The 15,676-nt window shown below is 38.6% G+C and overlaps 2 protein-coding genes across 5 annotated transcripts in view; both read right to left on the minus strand.

Annotated features, from left to right (window-relative positions):
* The window catches only part of mrc2 (mannose receptor, C type 2), a 109,531-nt gene extending 99,404 nt beyond the window's left edge, over window positions 1-10,127 (minus strand). For both annotated transcript variants that reach the window (XM_062050073.1, XM_062050072.1), the window contains exon 1: window positions 9,791-10,127. In XM_062050073.1, the coding sequence (XP_061906057.1) occupies window positions 9,791-9,944 (154 nt within the window). In that variant the 5' untranslated portion in view covers window positions 9,945-10,127. The remainder of the gene's footprint in view (window positions 1-9,790) is intronic.
* A 4,450-nt stretch (window positions 10,128-14,577) lies between these two features.
* Window positions 14,578-15,676, minus strand: part of tlk2 (tousled-like kinase 2) — a 29,135-nt gene continuing 28,036 nt past the window's right edge. For all 3 annotated transcript variants that reach the window (XM_062050074.1, XM_062050076.1, XM_062050075.1), the window contains one exon: window positions 14,578-15,656. In XM_062050074.1, coding sequence (XP_061906058.1) covers window positions 15,483-15,656 — 174 coding nt within the window. In that variant the 3' untranslated portion in view covers window positions 14,578-15,482. The remainder of the gene's footprint in view (window positions 15,657-15,676) is intronic.

The raw sequence follows: 15,676 nt of genomic DNA on the forward strand, positions 1-15,676 counted from the left end.
ATTACGGTAATCTACGTCACAGCAGCTCAGACGAGGAACAAAGCAGAGTGGGCGGGGTTTGTTTTCAGAGCAGCCAGCCCGGAACGCGTGTGTCAGAAAGAAATGCGGAAGTAGATTTTTACGTAATAATATAGGTGTTTATTACACTTTGCATTCATATTTTGCTGTTTTTTTTTTATTTTTGTTGTGTTTTGCTTAGTCTGAGAAGTAAAGGAGGAGCGATGTTCATATGTTGTTGATTTTCAGTGTTTTATTGTTCATAGTTAATATTGTACACTGCAAAAAGTCAGTGTTCAAAAACAAGAAAAAAAAATACCAAAATGAGGGGTATTTTATTTGAACTAAGCAAAATTATCTGCCAATAGAACAAGAACATTTGGCTTGTCAAGACTTTCCAAAACAAGTCAAATTAGCTAACCTCAATGAACCCAAAAATACATTAAAATAAGTATATTCTCACTAATAACAAGTGCACTTTTCTTGGTAGAAAAAAAAAATTAGACCTTTTTGCTCAATATGTTGAAAAATATTCTTAAATTAAGTAAATGCTAGTGCTATTATCTTGACATAATGTTATGCGCTCGGCATTACATTTCTTGAAACCAGCAAACTTATACTAAAAACTGATTTATTGTTCTAAATGGAAAGGCAACAAGGCAACCGCTTGTTACTCTCGGGGTCTCCTAGCCGCTCAGGCAAATCATATGGTCTAAAGATGCATTTTTCCATCGATAACATGACATCATCGCGCCAAGTGCGTCCTCTTTCAATCAATTAGTGCGCATATTTACAGCCCGGCCCCCGGCCAAATTTTTTTTATTGTAATTTTGAAGAATTTATCTGAATGTGCATGAACTATTTCTGTTCAAAATTGTTTGAAATGTCACATGTTAAATGTTTAAATATTAACTGTCAGTTTACTGTACTGTGCCAACTGTACTACTATATGAGTACTTATGTTCTATTGTTTCATTGAAAATAAAACAGCAAAGTCCATTTGGCTGTCATCTGTTTTAATTATGAGACACATTTGTGTCAAAGTCATGATTTTTTTTTTCATGCTTGAAATAAGAAATTATTACTTTAAAAAAGTAGTTTTATACTTGTGAGTGTTGATGACACAGCTTTGCAACAGTTGATATTCTAGTTTCAAGCATGTTTTACTCAATATAGGTCATCAAATCTCAGCAACAAGCTGTAATATCTTACTGAGATCATTTAGGACCAAAACCCTTAAAACAAGTAAAACACTCAAACATAAAATCTGCTTAGTGAGAAGAATTACCTTATCAGACAGAAAATAAGCAAATATCACCCTTATTTGAGAAATGTTATCTTACTTAGATTTCAGTTTTTGCAGTGTAAATCCCACTTTCTTTATTTTCATGTACATTTTGGGTGTGCCATTCAGTAAAATTCCATTCCGTTTTTTTGAGGTGGTCTGTCATAACGTTTTTACAACTCTATCGGACATTGTGACTTTTGGTATTAGTGTTCCTGAAAAGAAGGGACCCAAACACACATACTGTACAGCAGATTTGTACAGTTAAATGTGTATATATCATTTATACACACATACACATTGGCCCCCCGGCCCCAGACACATTTTTTTTCTCAATGAGGCCCCCGAGTCAAAATATTTTCTCAATTCTGACGTAAAGGCAAATCTGCCCACATATCAGTATTGCCCCCAGTGGCACGTGGCTTTAGTACTTGGCTGTGTGACCCAGAGGAAACGCGCTTGATCAGTATCATGCTTCAAACTCCGCTTTAAAAAAACTGTGCACTACAAAACGCGCTTATTGTAGCCATTGATCTTGACTTCTTCATTTTGATTTTAGAACAAAGTCAGCACAAGTTGTTTTATTTTTTGCACACTTAAAGCTGTATATATTGTGTTAATGAGTTACTGTTGCTGACCTATTTGAATGTATTATTATTTATTGAGTTTATTTCATTTTATTTTTCAATATGGATTGGTTCAAGTCGGTCTAAATTAGTTTAAATAAGGATTTATTTACAGGAAAATTGATTCATTTTAATTAGAGATAATGGCTTTTTTGCAGATATTCCGATATTGTCCAACTCTTAATTACCGATTCCGATATCAACCGATACTGATATATACAGTCGTGGAATTAACACATTATTATGCCTAATTTAGTTGTGATGCCCCGCTGGATGCATTAAACAATGTAACAAGGTTTTACAAAATAAATCAACTCAAGTTATGGCAAAAAAATGCCAGCATGGCACTGCCATATTTATTATTGAAGTCACAAAGTGCATTATTTTTTTTAACATGCCTCAAAACAGCAGCTTGGAATTTGGGACATGCTCTTCCTGAGAGAGCATGAGGATGTCGAGGTGGGCGGGGTTGGGGGATGCGGGGTTGAGGTGTGCGGGGGTGTATATTGTAGCGTCCCGGAAGAGTTAGTGCTGCAAGGGGTTCTGGGTATTTGTTCTGTTGTGTTTATGTTGTGTTACGGTGCGGATGTTCTCCAGAAATGTGTTTGTCATTCTTGTTTGGTGTGGGTTCACAGTGTGGCGCACATTTGTAACAGTGTTAAAGTTGTTTATATGGACACCCTCAGCGTGACCTGTATGGCTGTTGACCAAGTATGCCTTGCATTCACTTGTGTATGTGAAAAGCCGTAGATATTATGTGATTGGGCCGGCACGCAAAGGCAGTGCCTTTAAGGTTTATTGGCGCTCTGTACTTCTCCCCACGTCCGTGTACACAGCGGCGTTTTAAAAAGTCATAAATTTAACTTTTTGAAACCGATACCGATAATTTTGAAACAGATACCGAAAATTTCCGATATTACATTTTAAAGCATTTATCGGCCGATAATATCGGCAGCCCGATATTATCGGACATCTCTAATTTTAATATTTTTTGTTGCAAACTAAAAAACTATTTTAATAAAGTTATTCCTTGTTGTAAGATGATCTACCGTATTTGTGGACTGAGGCGCACTTAAAATCCTTTCATTTTCTCAAAAAACCGACAATGCGCCTTATAACCCGGTGCGCCTAATTTACGGAATTATTCTGGTTGTGCTTACTGACCTTGAAGCAACTTTATTTGGTACATGGTGTAATGATAAGTGTGACCAGTAGATGGCAGTCACACATAAGAGATACGTGTAGACTGCAATATGACGCCAGTAAACAACACCAAAACTTTAAATGTTCCATTGAAAATAAAGATCATTACACACGACACTCAAAAATCCGGTGCGCCTTTTGTATGAGAATAGACCTGAATAGACCCGCTCATCGGCAGTGCGCCTTATAATCCGGTGTGCCCTATGGTCCGGAAAATACGGTACATATTTTTGTATTTTCTTTCATGTTAATAAAGGATAGTTTTATGCAAAGATGTACTTATAACAATTTTATAGACATGTATTTATTTATTTAATGACACTGGGGGCGCAAAATGTTTTCTTTTTCCTGCAGGGATGAAACTGACAGCACTGTATTAAGGAGTGTGAAAGTGACTATGTGGGTGTTATTTCATACAGGACTCATCATGTTAGAACAGGCTTTTTCTTATCCTCTATCTATTTAAAATATTTGATTTATGATGAATAATTCCTACTTGGTGGAAATTAATTCACAACGATCAGGCCTGGAACAAATTAAAAGCAATAAATGAGGGATTACTAGTGTATACCCAATTTTTTTTATAGATACATATTTGTGCTTGTAACACTTTACTAACTGTGTGAAGTCGGCCACCCAAATATAAATATAATAATATTGCAAATGTTAGAACATCACTGTCATTCATTTGTGCTGCAAATGTTTTATTATAGTTTTTATGTTATTAACGTAGTATTATTCATTACTAGCCCGATAAAATAAAAACTATAGTTAGAGAGCATTTTTGGCAGCACAAACTGGTTATATATAATATAGTAATAATTTATAATATATATATATATACATATATAAAATAATTAATATAATATGCGAATATTACATATATGTTATATTGCTACTATGGCACGTTTTTAGTCTGCATTATCCTTTTCATCCTTTGTAACTGAGCTACTGTGTGGAAAAATTTCCCTTGTGGATCAATAAAGTTTGTCCAAGTCTAAGTCTAAACGTAGCACAAAAGTCCGAGACAAGTTTGGGGAGATTTTGACAGGAGGTGGGGGCTGGGGTCAGAAACACGTATTTTAGAATAACTTAAAAACCCATAAATGTAAGTTTCTCAATACCCGACCTGTTGTGCCTTTAAAAAGGAATTAGAACTCTGCGTTAAAACACTCTCTACCTCTAACAACCAAAAAGCAGTGAAAACGATGATGCTGTGTTCCAAATTTTAATTATTTACTGAACTTGTGTGAGCCTATGGCTTTGCTTTGTTTTATATATATATATATATATATATATATATATATATATATATATATATATATTTTTTTTTTTTGCATTCTATTTTAGTTACTTTATTGAGTTTACAACCCCCTGGCGCTGATTTGTACTGTTTTTGTACTTATTTTGATTATTATTATTTCTCGATTGTTTGTAAATGTTGCAGTTTATAAATAAAGGTTTATAAAAATTTAAAAAATAAAATTAAAAAAATAACTTATATATAGAGAACATACAAACCCTTTATTTATTGAGTCGAAAATATTAAAGTTCGATGATTTGGTAAAATTGCAAACAGCTAAAATGATGTACAAAGCAAACTATAACCTGCTACCAAATCATGTACAATAATTCTTCTCAACTAAAGAGGAGAAATATAACCTTAGAGGAAAATCTAATTTAAAACATTTGTATGCACGTACAACACCTAGAACCTTTAGCATATCAGTATGTGGAATTAAATTATGGAATGGATTAAGTAAAGAAGTGAAACATTGTACTGATATGATCCAGTTTAAGAGTATGTTCAAATTAATAGTGCTTACAAAGTACAAAGAAGAAGATCTATGAGAAATACTTTCAACCATATTAAAAATAAGATATTCTTCATCTCAGTATGTTAATAATGACTGACTTAACTACCGTATTTTTCGGACTATAAGTCGCTCCGGAGTATAAATCGCACCGGCCGAAAATGCATAATAAAGAAGGAAAAAAACATATAAGTCGCACTGGAGTATAAGTCGCATTTTTTGGAGAAATTTATTTGATAAAACCCAACACCAAGAATAGACATTTGAAAGGCAATTTAAAATAAATAAAGAATAGTGAACAACAGGCTGAATAAGTGTACGTTATATGAGGCATAAATAACCAACTGAGAACGTGCCTGGTATGTTAACGTAACATATTATGGTAAGAGTCATTCAAATAACTATAACATATAGAACATGCTATACGTTTACCAAACAATCTGTCACTCCTAATCGCTAAATCCCATGAAATCTTATACGTCTAGTCTCTTACGTGAATGAGCTAAATAATATTATTTGATATTTTACGGCAATGTGTTAATAATTTCACACATAAGTCGCTCCTGAGTATAAGTCGCACCCCCGGCCAAACTATGAAAAAAACTGCGACTTATAGTCCGAAAAATACGGTAATTACATATTACAAAACTGTTGTATTACTCATTCACGGATGTCATTTTAAGTTAAGTTAAGTTAAAGTACCAATGATTGTCACACACACACGAGGTGTGGCGAAATTTGTCCTCTGCATTTGACCCATCCCCTTGTTCACCCCCTGGGAGGTGAGGAGAGCAGTGGGCAGCAGCGGTGGCCGCGCCCGGGAATCATTTTTGGTGATTTAACCCCCAATTCCAACCCTTGATGCTGAGTGCCAAGCAGGGAGGTAATGGGTCCCATTTTTATAGTCTTTGGTATGACTCGGCCGGGGTTTGAACTCACAACTTTTACTATAAAAAAGGTCAGTAAATGAATGTATATATTTGTAAAACGCTCTGAAGTGGGAGAGGGGTAGAATTAAATAAGCTTTGCTTCTTCCTACTCCTTTTCGGACATGATGTTAACAGAAATTATATGAAATTGTGTGATGTATTATGGTGTAAGTGTGTTCATGTTCGAAATAAACTAAAAGAAAGAAAAAAAAACTTAAAAACTAGAGATGTCCGACAATATCGGAATGTCGGATATCGGCAAAAAGCCATTATCGGACATCCCTAGTTTTTATATTGTTTTACTTTCTTTTTTATTCAAGAAAATGTTTTTAATTTATTTATCTTATTTTATGATTTTTTTTAAAAAAGAACCTTATCTTCACCATACCTTGTTGTCCAAATTAGGCATAATAATGTGTTAATTCCACGACTGTATATATCGGTATCGGTTGATATCGGTATCGGTAATTAAGAGTTGGACAATATCGGAATATCGGATATTGGCAAAAATCGTCCAAATTAGGCATAATAATGTGTTAATTCCATGACTGTATATATCGGTATCGGTTGATATAGGTATCGGTAATAAAGAGTTGGACAATATCGGAATATCGGATATCGGCAAAAAGCCATTATCGGACATCCCTATTAAAAACTGTAACGGCACAAACGAAAACTTTTACAGCACAAACGAATGGCAGTTTTATTTAATTAGGGCCCGAGTCCCTTTGGGACAGAGGACCCTATTGTATTTCTAGCGTTTTATTATTATACCGCCGCCTCTTTGAGCTGTAATTTGACCCCCTTAACATGCTTCAAAACTCACCGAATTGGACGTACACATCAGGACTGGCAAAAATTGCGATCTAATCAAAAAACCAAAAATGCGCTCTAGCGCCCCTAGGAAGAAAACACAGACAAAACTGCCTGTAACTCCCAGTAGGAATGTCGTAGAGACATGAAACAAAAACCTCTATGTAGGTCTCACTTAGACCTATATTTCATACACTGACAACCCCCAGCAAAAAATCAATAGGAAGTTTGCAATTCCCCCTTCAAAACAAAAGTTGTGTAAAAACAGTCACCTTTTTTCAAACATTATCTCCTCTGAGCGCGTTTGTCGTGTCGGCTTCAAATTAGCACAGGAGAGAGATTGAACCCTTCTGATTAAAAGTTGATGAAAGAGTTTAAATTACTGCTCCGGTTTGGATTTTACGAGCCCTCAAAGTCGGTCACGTCCATCACTGCTTGCAGCTTTAAAGGTCTACTGAAACCCACTACTACTGACCACGCAGTCTGATAGTTTATATATCAATGATGAAATCTTAACATTGCAACATATGCCAATACGGCCGGGTTAGATTAGTAAAGTGCAATTTTAAATTTCCTGCGAAATATTCTGCTGAAAACGTCTCGGTATGACGACGTTTGCGCGTGACGTCGCGGATTGTAGCGGACATATTGGGACACCATTGTGGCCAGCTATTAAGTCGTCTGTTTTCATTGCAAAATTCCACAGTATTCTGGACATCTGTGTTGGTGAATCTTTTGCAATTTGTTTAATGAACAATGAAGACAGCAAAGAAGAAAGCTGTAGGTGGGAAGCGGTGTATTAGTGGCCGGCTGCAGCAACACAACCAGGAGGAATTTGAGTTGGATAGCAGACGCGCTACCGTGAGTACGCAGCTTTGGCTTCCAAACATTTGATCGCTTGCCCGTACGTGCGTGCCGCTATGTGCATGTCACGTACGTAACTTTGGGGAAATACTGTATATGTGCTGTATGAACTTTACGGAGGTGAACGGTACTTTGGGCTATGGGATTGAGTGTGTTGTGCAGGTGTTTGAGTTGTATTGGTGGGTTATATGAACGGGAGGGGGGAGGTGTTTGTTATGCGGATTAATTTGGGGCATATTAAATATAAGCCTGGTTGTGTTGTGGCTAATAGAGTATATATATGTCTTGTGTTTATTTACTGTTTTAGTCATTCCCAGCTGAATATCAGGTCCCACCCGCCTCTCACAGCATCTTCCCTATCTGAATCGCTTCCACTGCCCTCTAGTCCTTCACTGTCACTTTCCTCATCCACAAATCTTTCATCCTCGCTCAAATCAATGGGGTAATCGTCGCTTTCTCGGTCCGAATCGCTCTCGCTGCTGGTGGCCATGATTGTAAACAATGTGCAGATGTGAGGCGCTCCACAACCTGTGACGTCACGCTACTTCCGGTACAGGCAAGGCTTTTTTTATCAGCAACCAAAAGTTGGGAACTTTATTGTTGATGTTCATTACTATATCCTTTCAGCAAAAATATGGCAATATCGCGAAATTATCAAGTATCCATCCATCCATCCATCTTCTACCGCTTATTCCCTTCGGGGTCGCGGGGGGCGCTGGAGTATCTCAGCTACAATCGGGCGGAAGGCGGGGTACACCCTGGACAAGTCGCCACCTCATCGCAGGGCCAACACAGATAGACAGACAACATTCACACTCAAATGTTAAATAAACATCTAAACGTTAAAGCTAAATTTTAAATGTTAAACCTAAATGTTAAATCTAAATATTAAAGCCAAATGTGTAATCTAAATCTAAAAGTTAAAGCCAAATGTTTAACCTGAATCTCAATGTTAAACCTAAATGTTAAATTTTAAATCTAAATGTCCAAACTGAATGTTTATTCTAAATCTAAATGTTAAAGCCAAATGTTTAATCTAAAACTAAATATTAAAGCCAAATGTTTAATCTAAATCTAAAAGTTAAAGCCAAATGTTTAACCTGAATCTCAATGTTAAACCTACATGTTAAATTTTAAATCTAAATGTTGAAGCTGAATGTTTAATCTAAATCTAAACGTTAAAGCTAATTGTGTAATCTAAATCTAAATGTAAAAGCTAAATGTTTAATCTAAATCTACATGTTAAACCTAAATGTTGAATCTAAATCCAAATATAAATATAAATGTTAAACCTAAATGTTCAATCGAAATGTTCAATCTAAAAGTTAAACATAAATGTTAAATCTGAACCTGAACGTTGAATCTAAAAGTTAAAGCTGAATGTTAAATCTTGCCGTTAAGTACAAATGTTGAATAAACATCTAAATGTTAAAGCTACATTTTAAATGTTAAACCTAAATGTTAAATCTAAATATTAAAGCCAAATGTTTAATCTAAATCTAAAAGTTAAAGCCAAATGTTTAACCTGAATCTCCATGTTAAACCTACATGTTAAATTTTAAATCTAAATGTTAAAGGCCTACTGAAAGCCACTACTACCGACCACGCAGTCTGATAGTTTATATATCAATGATGAAATCTTAACATTGCAACACATGCCAATACGGCCGGGTTAACTTATAAAGTGACATTTTAAAATTCCCGGGAAATATCCGGCTGAAACGTCGCGGAGGATCTAATATCCCCGTTTAAATAAGAAAATTTCATTTCAGTAGGCCTTTAATTTAATATTTGCAATGGTAAGGGGGGGGGGGGCAATTCAACACACCGCCCCCTAGCGACTACACGGGGGTACTACAGTGATCGTTCACTCATGCCGTGCTCCAATAGCACGCAAGTGAGGTCGATATCGATATTATTTGCGGCCGAGACACCAGAAGTAAGGGACACATCTGGCCGCGGGGTTAGGGAGGAGGGGGGGGGATTTAAATGTTACGTCACGCACCGAAAATCAACACGATAACACAAACGACACACTAAAAAGTGAGTTTGTGAAAGAAATAAAAGGAGTAACGCGAACTAATAGACACTCCAACACACCCCACCTCTCTCTTTGACCCCCCCCCCACGCACTTTTTCCCCCCCTCCACATCTGGTTCCACTCACGGCACTCTTTTGGTTCGTGGCAAAGTAGCACACGGAGAATCCCATAAATGACTTTTTGACAACGACGTCGCCATCGTGTTTGTTTGTACTCACCCGCGGCGGCGGCGCGGCTCCTCTGCACGTCCAAGCTCAGCAGCAATAAATACAAAGTGCATCGGTAGACTGCGTGCCGGCGCCCGGTCCCGGTCCCGGTCCGTTCGCCCCCGTTCGCTGTGGAGTCCCGGCGGCGCTCGTCGTCGCCGTGCATGCTCTCCGCGGCGACACGAACACAAGAAGGAGTCGGAGTGGACGAAAACACACACACACACAAAAAAAATGTAAAGAAAAAAAGTGAGAGCAAGTTAGGAGACGGGATGCTTTTGACCGTCTGCTGCTCAAACACTCTAATGAATGGAGCCGCTTCAAAGTGTGTGTGTGTGTGTGTGTGTGTGTGTGTGGTTACCTACGTGAGGTCTGAGGACCCCCAGTGGCCACTCAGGGAAACCCCGCAAGACCACCAGACACTTCATTAGGTACACCGGTGTTTGCGCACGCATCTAGAAACGATACAGGAAATAAATAGAGCAGACCTAGGCAAATTAAGGCCCCGGGGGCCACATGCGGCCCGTTAAGCTTTTCAATCTGGCCCGCCGGACATTCCCAAATAATTGTTTTAGATCTTTAAGATGGAAAGTGTAGTGGATGTTTTCAAATTACCATACTATACAAAGTATTTCAATGGTTGGAATCTGCGCTTTTGCATATTTTAGTGACTAGTGTTGTGATACCAATATTATTTCGATACTTTTCGGTACTTTTCTATAGAGATATTATCGGCCGATAAATGCTTTAAAATGTAATATCGGAAATTATCGGTATCGTTTTTTTATTATCGTATCGGGTTTTTTTTTGGTTTTTTTTAATTAAATGAACATTAAAAACACAAGATACACTTATAATTAGTGCACCAACCCAAAAAACCTCCCTCCCCCATTCACACAAAAGGGTTGTTTCTTTCTGTTATTGATATTCTGGTTCCTACATTATATATCAATACAGTCTGCAAGGGATACAGTCCGTAAGCACACATGATTGTGCGTGCTGCTGGTCCACTAATAGTACTAACCTTTAACAGTTAATTCTACTCATTTTCATTAATTACCAGTTTCTATGTAACTGTTTTTATATCGTTTTACTTTCTTTTTTATTCAAGAAAAAGTTTTTAATTTATTTCTTATTTTATTTTATAAATTTTTTAAAAAAGGACCTTATCTTCACCATACCTGGTTGTCCAAATTAGGCATAATAATGTGTTAATTCCACGACTGTATATATCGGTATCAGTTGATATCCGTATCGGTTGATATCGGTATCGGTAATTAAAGAGTTGGACAATATAGGAATGACGGATATCGGCAAAAAGCCATTATCGGACATCCCTACTTTTCTAAATAAAGGGGACCAGAAAAAAATGCATTATTGGCTTTATTTTAACAAAAAATCTTAGGGTGTGGCGGACCGGTACTTTTCAGAGGCGGTATGGCACCGTTCCTGGGATTATTACAATATTAACTTTTTTTCCCCCATACAGTACAGCAGTGTTCCTGGATGGATCTCACAGGAGAGGAGGAGGGGGGTAATCATTTTGCAATGCAGTCTGCTGAAAATGATGGAAAGCGCTACTCGACATTCACTATATTGCCAATAGTATTTGACCACCTGCCTTGACTCACATATGAACTTGGAAGTGCCATCCCATTCCTAACCCATAGGGATCAATATGATGTCGGTCCACCTTTTGCAGCTATTACAGCTTCAACTCTTCTGGGAAGGCTGTCCACAAGGTTGCGGAGTGTGTTTATAGGATTTTCCACCATTCTTCCAAAAGCGCATTGGTGAGGTGACACACTGATGTTGGTCGAGAAGTCTCCGTTCTAATTCGTCCCAGAGGTGTTCTATCAGGTTCAGGTCAGGACTCTGTGCAGGCGACTTTGTCATCCATGTCTTTATGGACCTTGCTTTGTGCACTGGTGCACGGTCATGTTGGAAGAGGAAGGGGCCCGCTCCAAACTGTTCCCACAAGGTTGGGAGCATGGAATTGTCCAAAATGTTTTGTATCCTGGATCATTCAAAGTTCCTTTCACTGGAACTAAGGGGCCAAGCCCAACTCCTGAAAAACAACCCTACAGCATAATTCCTCCTCCACCAAATTTCACACTCGGCACAATGCAGTCCGAAATGTACCGTTCTCCTGGCAACTTCCAAACCCAGACTCATCCATCAGATTGCCAGATGGAAAAGCGTGATTCATCACTCCATAGAAGGCGTCTCCACTGCTCTAGAGTCCAGTGGCGACGTGCTATACACCACTGCATCCGACGCTTTAAATTGGACTTGGTGATGTATGGCTTAGATGCAGCTGTCCGGCCATGGAAACCCATTCCATGAAGCTCTCTGCGTACTGTACGTGGGCTAATTGGAAGGTCACATGAAGTTTGGAGCTCAGTAGCAACTGACTGTGCAGAAAGTCTTTGCACTATGCGCTTCAGCATCCGCTGACTCCTCTCTTGTCAGTTTACGTGGCCTACCACTTTTTGGCTGAGTTGCTGTTGTTCCCAAACTCTTCCATTTTCTTATAATAAAGCCGACAGTTGACTTTGGAATATTTAGGAGCGAGGAGATTTCACGACTGGATTTGTTGCACAGGTGGCATCCTATGACAGTTCCACGCTGGGAATCACTGAACTCCTGAGAGCGGCCCATTCTTTCACAAATGTTTGTAGAAACCATCTCCATGCCTAAGTACTTGATTTTATACAAGTGATTAGGACACCTGATTCTGATCATTTGGATGGGTGGCCAAAAACTTTTGGCAATATAGTGTAGTAACTGATGCTGTGGTCAAAGTTGACTTGCCACAAAACACATTTTAAAATATTCAACACTCAACTGCCATCTGGCGGCTGAAGTGGATAGTGCACTCTCTCAATTTACCACGATTAATGTGTTGGGTAATCCACGAGGAATGGGGCCATATGAAGCCCTTTCCGACTTTAAGTTAGGGGTGCCCAATCTTTTTTTCCACTGAGCGGCCACAGACTGATAAATCAAAGGATGCGGGGCCATTTTGTTACATTTCACCTTCAAAACCAGTACACAATCGATATGTTATCCAAAGAACTAGAAAACGTAATTTCGATAGAAGTTTCGTGTGAATGCCGAACTGAAATGCTAACAGTTAGCACGCTGGTCAGATAGTGTCAAGTAACAAAAAATAATGAAAAGCTAACATGCTAACAAACGCATGCTTACAGTTAGCATTAGTGAAATATCAAAATATATGACACTGAAGTGCATACTTGTTAAATTAGCTTGGAAAAAAAAGCAAGCATTAACATGCTAACTTACTAACTGTAACATACATGACGTACCAAAATATATTTCTCTGCGATGTATTCCTGAATTTTTTTTGTTAAAAATGCAATCATGTTAACGTTAGCATATACAAAGTTAAATAAAATAATGATTAAAAAATAATGTTAAAATGCTACAAGGGAGCATTTGTTAAAAAACAAAATATTTTACACAAATCCCATAGGGGTGATGAAAGGATGGTCAGCGCCTGAGAGCTGCGGCTGACCACCATGACCCCGCACTCCCTTCCCTCTGTTGTTAGATATCTCGAGATGAACGTTGTAATATGTATATGTGCTTTGCTATGGAGGTTTTTCCCCACTCCAGACTGGGCCCCCTTAGGAGCCCAGTCTAGATTGTATTTTTTTACTCATCCTTCCCCAGCGTTTTACCTTTTTCCTCATCTTTTACGGGGCGCCTTGTGGCGACCCATCAGCGTTCCTGTTCTGTAACCCTGTACACTGTTTATCTAATCTTTTTTTTTCGTCACCCCAGAAATTGGAATCAGATCGTTAGGTGCCCAAAGATTCACACCCCGACAATATACAGTATGCTTAAAGGAGACAAAACAAGTAGGGGGTCCGACCATATTGTTTTTTAAGGGGAGGCTCGCTGTGCCACACTTTGTAAAAAAAAAAATATATATATATATATATATATATATACACACACTACCGTTCAAAAGTTTGGGGTCACATTGAAATGTCCTTATTTTTGAAGGAAAAGCACTGTACTTTTCAATGAAGATAACTTTAAACTAGTCTTAACTTTAAAGAAATACACTCTATACATTGCTACTGTGGTAAATGACTATTCTAGCTGCAAATGTCTGGTTTTTGGTGCAATATCTACATAGGTGTATAGAGGCCCATTTCCAGCAACTATCACTCCGGTGTTCTAATGGTACAATGTGTTTGCTCATTGGCTCAGAAGGCTAATTGATGATTGGAAAACCCTTGTGCAATCATGTTCACACATCTGAAAACAGTTTAGCTCGTTACAGAAGCTACAAAACTGACCTTCCTTTGAGCAGATTGAGTTTCTGGAGCATCACATTTGTGGGGTCAATTAAACGCTCAAAATGGCCAGAAAAAGAGAACTTTCATCTGAAACTCGACAGTCTATTCTTGTTCTTAGAAATGAAGGCTATTCCACAAAATTGTTTGGGTGACCCCAAACTTTTGAACGGTAGTGTATATAAAATCGTATATATATATATATATATATATATATATATATATATATATATATATATATATATATATATATATATATATATATATATATATATATATATATATAAAATCGTACAAAACTACTAAATTTTGTGCAGGTGTTTCAAATGAAGTAATTAATTGTGGAACAAGAATTGAATAAAACATACTTACGTCAGGTGTGGATTGTCTTCTATCTCCTGTGTAAAGTTTAGACATTTTCCCCCCTAAAGAAGAAGAAAGGTTGCAGGCCATCAGACTAGAACAAGCACATATTTGAAACAATAGTTTTTAATGATTCATGTAACTTTCTGCTCAGGCCGAATTCTCTCCCCCCGTCAAAAAAAAAGTACTAAAAGGTCAATCGGTCCTTTTGCTTCTTTTTTCCTCAAACGACCAAAAAAGAATTCAAACAAACCTAAATAAATATGTGTTTTAATGACGGGGAGGGTGGGAGGGTCAATAAAAACAATGTCAAGTTCTAATTAAAAGGCAACTTGAGGGGAAAAAAAAGTTTTCTGCATTAAAAAATGGTTGCTTCCTTAAAAAATTAAGGGGACGGCATTCGGGGGTCCTCAGTAGCATCCACTGCGCGATAAGCTACAGAAATGAGGTGCAACGGCGCCGCCACCTGGTTGAGTTCAAAGCTTTGGTCACGGGGCTGACGGGCTGATGACCGGGAGGAATAAAGTGTACCAGTTGTTTTATTGAGGGGGGGGGGGCCTTGGTGTTTGTGATGCAATAAAACCGGCCTTGCCGTTTGAGCGTGAAAGTGAACGACGTCCACCAGTAGGGCTCATGCGTGGGTTTGCGAGCGAGGGCGGGACGGCGGACCACTGACGCCCACCCGTCTCTACAGCAGTCTCATCCAAGCTGAAGCTTCGCATTTTCTCTTTTTTTAAGCAGAAAAACCCCCAAAAGCTGAAGCCCACCTTGCTTTTCATTGTGTGAGTCATTCTGCGCTTTGACACCCCCCTGGTGGACATGGAAGCTGCGGGGCGAGGACTTTGTCTCCCAATCTCCTCACCCGCTTTATGCTTCACCCTCTAATCCTCCCCTCGCAGCAAGATGGGATGCTATGAGGAGGATGCTGGGGGAAGGTAGGTGAGGGGTGTGGACAATATAGCTCCGCCCCCACCCTAACTCCATTCCCGCTATCAAGTCTGCGCTGTGCGGCCTCAATTGGAGGCGCTGCTGTTGGAGGAGCTGGACGTGGAGGCTACCGCCATGGCCGCGCTGCCCGAGGAGGCCACGGATTTGCGGATGTGCGGCATGAGGAAGGGGTCGTTAGACAGCTGGTGAACGTCGATACGGTCCTCCTTTCGGTAGACCAGACAACGCCGTATGAAGGCCTGCGCGAGAGAAAACAGTT

Source organism: Entelurus aequoreus, linkage group LG06 (genome assembly GCF_033978785.1).
Source record: "Entelurus aequoreus isolate RoL-2023_Sb linkage group LG06, RoL_Eaeq_v1.1, whole genome shotgun sequence".
NCBI classification, from domain to species: Eukaryota; Metazoa; Chordata; class Actinopteri; order Syngnathiformes; family Syngnathidae; genus Entelurus; species Entelurus aequoreus.